Source organism: Cyprinodon variegatus, unplaced genomic scaffold, assembly GCF_000732505.1.
Source record: "Cyprinodon variegatus isolate N-32 unplaced genomic scaffold, C_variegatus-1.0 Scaffold966, whole genome shotgun sequence".
Lineage (NCBI taxonomy): Eukaryota > Metazoa > Chordata > Actinopteri > Cyprinodontiformes > Cyprinodontidae > Cyprinodon > Cyprinodon variegatus.
Window position 1 is genome coordinate 24,183 of NW_015151419.1, and position 8,224 is coordinate 32,406.

General features: G+C 39.5%; 1 protein-coding gene across 1 annotated transcript; it reads left to right on the top strand.

Annotated features, from left to right (window-relative positions):
• Positions 1–3,714: 3,714 nt before the first annotated feature.
• On the top strand, positions 3,715–5,528 carry pdyn (prodynorphin). Its single transcript, XM_015398847.1, has 3 exons — positions 3,715–3,789; positions 4,074–4,210; positions 4,475–5,528. The coding sequence occupies exons 2-3, from the start codon at positions 4,088–4,090 to the stop codon at positions 5,024–5,026; spliced, it is 675 nt and encodes a 224-aa protein (XP_015254333.1). The 5' UTR covers positions 3,715–3,789; positions 4,074–4,087; the 3' UTR covers positions 5,027–5,528.
• The last annotated feature ends 2,696 nt before the right edge of the window (positions 5,529–8,224 follow it).

Below are 8,224 nucleotides of genomic sequence, written 5' to 3' on the forward strand. Positions count from 1 at the left end.
CTCCATCCATTGTTATCTTTCTCATGCAGTGGTGGTTCTAGGATATTTTTAACGGGGTGGCTAAGGGATTTCCAAAGGGGGCCACATGAGCATGGTGCCTGACTAGTGGGGGTTCCAGAACATTTTCATAGGGGTGGTCAGGCAAACTCGATAGGCACCAAAACATCTTATGGTCAATCTATACTGGTCAAACTAAACTGACAGGAAAATGAACACGCAAATTAATCACTGAAGGCAGACAAAATTTTCAGTAGGGTCCTTGCTGATAAAGCCATGTGCATATTTATACATTAGTGCATTTTAAATAAATGTATGGTTCTAGATAATTTATATAAATGTTTTTAACTTCCTAGATGACTACAGGGATAAACTCTCACCTATAAAAAAAAAAAAACTAATTTATAAAAGAGCAAATGTTCAGTGTTAGTCCTCTTTATTCATATATATTGTTGTGAATGATTTTTCTTATTCAGTTTTTGGTTAATATACCAGTGTTTAAATGTAGAATTGAGAAACATAGGTGTATCACTGCTGCCACCTTTAGGCTTAGAGAACTGCTTGTTACAGGGGTATTTAATGAAATACCAGGGAGAACAAAAAAATCCCCTGGTAAGGGTGACCACAGTGGTGGCCAATGATTGGCCAAGGGTGGCCATGGCCCCCTCTGGCCCCCACTCTACATTCACCCCTAATGGTTCCTTCATGGTGGAAAGACTCACTGTTTATAAAACTCTAAGTTTTATTAACCTGCAATATGGGAAACTCTGAGTTTTCTGTTTCACAAAGAGAGTTTCCTCAACCTCTGTTTCAGTCACCATAGTAACATTCTCCACAGAGCTAACCTCTTCAGGAGAAGGTTTGTTTAGTAAAATAGGAGTGTCCTTTGTCTCCGCTCTCCTTAGAGACATCCTGCATTTAAAAATAACTGTAAGAAGACGGTCACAGGAGGCTGAAGAAGTCCTGCAAGGTTCAATGAGGGTACAGACGGGGATGCACTGTGTCAGCCACATGGAGAGGACATCAACGGAAAGACTGAGTGTGAGACTGACTACATAAACTTCTGTGTAGATAAAATCATCCCTACCAGGATAGTGAAATGCTCCCCAAATAAAAAAGCATGGATCATAAAGTGATCTAAAGAAATTGCTTGACAAAGAAAAACAAATAAACAAGCCTTTAAGAAGGGAGACAGGGAATTAATGTTTACAGAAGCAACTTAAGGTCAAGATAAGAAAAAGCAAGGAGGCATACAGGAAAAGGCTGGAAAACAAGCTCCAGCAGAACAATTTAAGGGTTGTGAGGTAAAGGGATGAAGAAGTTCACAAGCTTCAACCAGCAGGACTATCAGACAGATGGGAGTCTGGACAGAGCAAATGAACTGAATACTTTCTTTTACAGGTTCAGCTCAGGAAGAAGCTAAGCATCCCTCCCTATTATCCACAGTCACATGGACATCCTGCCCTCCTCTGCCATCGACTCTCCTGCTTCTATTAGCTACTTTTTCCTTTCTATCAGCTGGAACCAGTCTGGCCATTCCCCTCTGATCACTAGCATCACCAAAGCATATGTGCCCACAGAACTGCCAACTCACTGGATATTTTCTCTTTTTCTGACCATTCTTTGTACAACCTTGAAATGGCTATGAGTGACAAATCCTAGTAGATCAGCGGCTTCTGAAATAATCTGATCAACCCATCTGGCACCAACAACCATTCAAAGTCAATTTCTTCCAATAGTGGATCACCTTTGTTTTACCTGAGGAACATAATGAACAGTAGAAAGAAAACTGAGGTTGTCTTTTATCTTTGACTCTATGTCTGTCATTATGTGTGTATGTATTCTTTTTTAAAAGCACAGATATTTTTCTGCTTACTAAAGATTCAGCCTTTGACAAATCTATTTTCATGTGTAATGAACACTTCAGATTAAACCAAAAAATACACTAGAAATCCTTTTTGCGTTTTTCTTCCAAGATTTTTCAAATCCATATTCCAAAATAAATAACTAATGCCAAACCAAATACCGACCTATTTAATTAATTTGAATTTAATTTCAAATGTGAACATTTCAGTAACATAATTCACCATGTTAAATACATTATAAGTAATAAATAACACAGACTTGTGTTTTTAAGCGTATACTTGGTATCTCTGATCATTTTCTCTGATCACAGCTAATCAAAAACATTGGTAATTCAGAAATGTGGGTACAGGGAAAAGAATCTTAAATAAAGTTTTTGTTTTTGGTTGTTTTCACTCAATAGAGCATCATAAATACATTTTCTAATCCATTCAATATATTGTTGCGCATGAACTACAAATTCTAGACCTATTTCAAAGCAAAAACAATAAAAAATATTTTAGATTTGCTGTATCTTGTATTGTGTGTATATTTGCAAGCACAAGTTATGATGTTGCTGTCTGTGGAAGCAATGTGATTTGCTTTTTAGAAGACCTTACTCTTAACCCCTACTCCACAAAATGCTACCTGGAACCAGGATGGATTTTTCTTTTGGCAATACTAGGCAGTTGCCTAGGGCCCCAAGTTCCTGGGAGGCCCCCAGAAAACTCTGTTTACATGTATGGTTAATACAACTATTCCTTATTTTTCATAAAAATCCTTTCGATAAGATGGTGTCCACCATATTGGATCAGCCCATTTGCTGCACATGTTCAGAAAGGTCTAAACAGACAGCAGCAAACCATTTAGAAAACAAACAGTGCGAGAGCAGTGATTCCAACTTAGCATTTTTGTCGCTATATTTAGCGACTTTTCAGACGCCTATAACACTTTTATTTCACAAAAGCACCTAGAGCCAAATCCAGCGAGTTTTTTCTGCTACTGAAGACTTTGGCAACAACATATAAAAGCACCAAACTCTGCTCTCCAGAGCAAGTAGATTGGTAACCCCGCCTCCTGCTCTCCTCCATCTTGTCTGCTGTCATGATTCATGCAGCTATTATTTCACCCAAATGAAAAATGGAGAACAGATAAGCAGATCATGGCTTGTCTACAGTGAAAAGAAGGACTGGGTTACCGTATTTACTTTTGCCGTCACCTTTTTGGAAACACAGGAAGGAGCAATCAGCTAAGTGAGCTTAGTGCTTGGAAAAAATCTTTCATTCCTTTTGAGACAGCATGAAAAGTCAGCTGAGTACAAAACATAGAGGAAACAATAAGAAAAGGGACAAGAAGAGAGAGACAAAACCTAGAACAAATAATGGATGTCTATTCTATTAACATTTCTCTATCTGTCTAATAGGTCTGTTTTATGTGTTGTCTTCTCAACTCAGAAAGCCCCCTGCCTATTTTTTGCCTAGGGCCCAAAATTTCCAAAATCTGTCCCTGCCTGGAACGTAGGGTAAAGATTACATTTTGTAGTCTGCATCAGTGGGGAAATTATTGCCAAAATGACATTTTCTCTATCTTTGTTTTGGGGGCTCAGTTTTTGAGTCTGTGTCGCAGAAGAGTGGAAAATGAAGATCAGTGGGATTTACAGCCCATGGTTTCATCCAGACGCCCCAGAGATGGAGTGATGGTGCTACGAAGCGATGATGGATTATAGCTTCTGTCACCCACCTTTTCAGTGTGGGCGTTGTTGAAAACTCCTAAACTACGGAGGCGTTAGGATCATTTATGCAGCACATTTTGCTTCTTATTGGTTGAAGGACAGAAGTGGCTCAGATGACACGGGTGAGGCTCCGCAGATAAAAAAAGAAGGCGAGGCGGAAGGAGCCAGCGTAGAACGGAGGACAGAGAGACGTTAAAAGTATCTGTCCAGCTTCTGAGGTAGTGACTTTCCATTTCATTCATTTTCTTATAATCGAAACTTTTATTGAAACCACTTTTATTATTATTTATTTATTCCATTACTTATCAAATATTAAGAGAGTGTTGCGCGCGATTACGCACAGCGCAACGATCCAAAAATAACTAAATACATTATAATTTAAAAAAGAAAATATGTGCATTGTTTTAAAAACCTCCATGTTTAAAGGTGGAGGTTCCGATTGAGTCTCTAAATCCTGGAAATGAACCGTTTGCTGCCTTGTCTTTGGTTTGCGTGCGCTCAGGAACCTGCGGAAGTATGGAGTGGTTCGTCCTGGTGTTGATGCTGAGCCTACCGCCCTGCATCCACACAGAGTGCTCCTCACAGTGCCAGAGATGTGCCGAACAAATGCTGCGCCCTGACGCCGCCTTCAGCAGTCTGGTAGGAGAAAAAAAAAAGCGAACCAGTCGTTTTATTCATGTTTCATTTTAACCATAGAAGCCGAAGTTAAAGCAAACTTTTTTTTTATTCGGTCCATTAAATATAAAAACAGAAGTAATAAAATGTGTCTTCATATAGCCTATGGCCGAACCTTTTTTGTTGACTCTGAGTTTAGAAAACTAAATGGTAAAAGGTGCGTGGTGTTTGCGCGCATAGGTCAGGCTCAGCTGCCGTGTCACACGGGTCTCTGTGTGTCATCCACAGCCTTGCAGCGCGGAGTGTGATGGGGAGGAGATGGAGAGCTGCGCCCTGGCTCCACGGCTCGCCGACTTCACCGAGGATCAGGCGGCGGAGGCGGAGGAGAGTCAGCAGGCAGAGCTGGTCAAGCGCTACGGCGGGTTTATCAAACGCATCGACAAGAACAAGAACAAAGTGTTCACCTTCTCCCCGTGGCGCGAAAACTCCGTCCTAAAGACCGTGGCCCTTCCCGGGAACTACGAGGAGCTCCTAAAGCGGCTGGAGGTGAGAGGCGCGCCGGCGGCGGAGGAGCCCATCCCACACAGTTACGCTAAGCGCTACGGAGGCTTTTTACGCAAATTCGGCCCAAAGTCAAAGAGGAGAAGTTCCGCGGAGGATGACAGTCAAGAGCCGGAGGAGCTCCAGAAGCGCTACGGGGGCTTCATGCGGAGGGTCCGGCCGAAGCTTAATAACCTGAAATGGGACAAACGTTACGGAGGCTACCTGCGGCGCCACTTCAAGTTCTCCGTCCGCTCCGCGGAGGAGCCCTACTCCTCCTCTGCGGAGTTTAGCTTATAGGAAACAACTCACACCGATTCAATGTAAAAACCTGTCCCTGCCCTTCCTGCTCATTCCCGGCTTTTCACACGCCAGAGTCTGCCAGTCCATAAAAGATGCCTATTTATGACCGTCCCGTTTAGAGCTCAAACCTTCACAGCGCACAATTCGGATAGCTTTCCCACTTTTGGAAGTTTGGAGACATTTTCTCGCCGAGGTGAGAATAAGAATATGATCAGAAATTCGATAACAAAGAGCTGAACAACCAGTTTGAAAAGAAAAGAAAGAAGTGACCACCCAAACGGATCATTTATTCAATTCTCTTTGCGCAATAAAACAACTGTTCCGAAATGTGTTTGAAACCAAATGTTAGGATTTTCTCTTGTATCTTAATCCAATCAATTTAGCTGCAGTTTGTGTTTTTGTAAGTAATTTTAAAATAAAAATGTCGGCCTAACAACTGAAAATATTGACAAATCTGCTATGACAGCTTGGATCTGTAAGAAGAGAAGAAGAAAATAAAAAAAACTGAGGGTGTTAGGTATCTGTCATTTTTTGCCTTGAAAATCACTGCTTTCCAAAATATGTCACATAATAAAGAGAAAATGCTTTTGTTCAATAAGCATAGTTCTCGCGCCACCTTGTGGGAAAATAGCGTATCGTTTGCTCCTTTTTGGAGCAGTTTATTTCACATCAGATGGATAAAATTGAAAACTGAACTGTTTCAACACCTGTAACCGTTTGTTTGCCAAAATGCTTTGAAATATGCTCAAGACTTCCAGCTGACAAAACGTTGTAAAAACAAATAAATGAACAGAAGACTTAAAAAAATGTTTCTTTGAATTTCTTTCTGTGTACATTATAATCATGTAGATGTGAATTTTCAAATATTCTCCTTCAGTCTGATAAGTCTAGCCATCTGTTTGCCAACGTCACCATCTGTTATTGATGTTTATTTTTGCTCTAATTATTTGCCTTTCTTTGATCAGCTGATAATTTTGGAAAAGAAAAAACATAAAAATGATTAATTATCTTATCTATAGGAATGTTCTTAAATAATATTCTCCTGTTGTGACCTGAAATAGATCCCAGTTAAGTTTGAAGCATTGCTGTTTTAATTCCTCACCAGAAATTGCCAATAGTCCATCTGATCCAGAACCGGTTCAGCACCACAAAATGTCTAGAATGTCTTTATATAACCAGCAGTTAAAAATGAAGAGTCTATGGACACCATTCCCAAGGTATGTGTTTAAGGCTATTTAACTAACAAAAAATACTTTTAAAATAGACAAAACAAAATAGCTTATTAGTCAGACTGATTAAAATGGTCATTAAAAAAGTATTTATGCATCACAATCCCCAAAAGGGCTCTATCACTGTTTTTAATGTCATTAATTAACCTTTAACCACTTAAATAAAAAGCTAGCAACACCCCATGATGTCACTGAGATATCAGCATGTTATTAAACTGAATTAGTTTTAAATGACAATAATTAATAAAAGGAGGCAGATAAGAGAGCTAAAACTAAGTGTATAAAAATTTTATTACATTCACTGCAACTTGTGGAATACAGATAGACAGACACGAGGGCTGTGCAAAATATTTCAATACAACACAACCAAGCCTAATTAACCAGAGGAAAATAGAAGATTGAAATAGAAATTTTTATAAAAAGAAAAAGATACGAAAGTAACTTTATGAAATGCAAGCTCAGAGCAAATAGTCAGCTAGGTATTGTTTGCCTCAAGGTAGAAATCATCCTCCTACGTTCAAGGCAGGAGGGCCTACCTTGGAATTAGCAGCACATATAAAGCAGAGGGAAGGAGAGGCATTGGCCTACAATGTAGAGCCTTGCTAGACTGGGAACATAAAGCATGAAAACTGCTCTATGTAGAATTGCATTATGATCCTGAAGAATCACTTGACCACCAGTGAGCTGTTTCCCTTTGAAGGCACAAGAAAAAAAAAAGAAAACCTCCCTGCTCATTTTCTAAATGTAACAGCATCCATCTGTCCTGCAGCTCCATATTATCAGTGATTTCTTAGATGCTAATGTCAAGATGTTTCACAGGAACAGCAGCAAAAAACTACTAGTTACCCTAAAGTCAATGACAGCTTCAATTCAGACCATTTTTTAATTGTTATATATTTTTTTACATAAGTGGTGTCAGGTCCACCTGGTACATATGTTTTTCTAATCAATGACCTTAAGGTAAAGAGCTTGTTCTATGGTTTCTGCTGTTTACAGCTTTTGTTACAAAGATAAAAAGTGGAAGCAGGATCTTCTTAAACTAAGAAATGTTGACTGATTATCAACCAGCGATAGTTCCCTTTAGGTAGGCCTATCTACAGATCTCTGATTTTATGTTATCAGCTGAATAATTATCTCATGACTATTCCAAATATTCCTAAAGAAACAGGAAATGGTGGAAACGAATCAATGAGTAGTTATGATTTCTTCTCACTTTCAATTTACTCATGTTTCCTCTATAAAGAATATTTATAAAACATGCCATTTCAATGCACTTTACAGACACAATTTGATCAGTTGATCCAATCAAAGTGGTCGAGGATCTATCCAAACATGTTTATTGCACCCTTGTGCATCACTGCAGGATAAACTGCTCCTGGATCATGTAGGCAGTAGACTATCACTTGCATTGTGTCTTTTACTCTACCACTCTACAGCAATCCATTACACAGAGCATGCATACAGCGACAGTGGAGAGAAAAACTCCATTTTAACAGGAAGATATCTGCAGTTCAACCACACTCGGTGTAAGCTGCCTTCTGCTGAGGCTGAATAACCTAATTAACCGTTTTCAACATGGAGTTTATTGCGCTTACATTGGTTGTGAAATGGCACCATGTAAATAAACTGAATTTGCCACTGTGTGGATTATCTTTTAGCTGTTTTCTCTAAAAATGTTTCATCTTTTGGAAAATAGCTTTAAAATTGGCTTGAAAAGAAGTACTGTTCCTCTCTGTAGTTAGAGCACAATCAAGGGTAAAATAATCTATCCAGTCTTCCATTATGGGGCGACAGTGGCGTTGGATGTAGGAGTTTGTCCTGAAATCAAAGGATTGGCGGTTCAAGCTCTTACTTTCAGTGTCCTTGTGTCCTTGGGCAAGACAATTCACCTGCATTGTCTATTGATGGTGGTCAGAGGTAACCTGACTCCGCCAGATGGATTTGCTCCGCATATCCATCTGGAAAC

Bases quoted from the DNA above. Each gene is read 5' to 3' on its own strand.
- pdyn (XM_015398847.1), top strand. From the start codon at position 4,088: ATGGAGTGGTTCGTCCTGGTGTTGATGCTGAGCCTACCGCCCTGCATC. The intron at 4,211-4,474 runs GTAGGAGAAAAA...TGTCATCCACAG, and splicing joins ACGCCGCCTTCAGCAGTCTG to CCTTGCAGCGCGGAGTGTGA.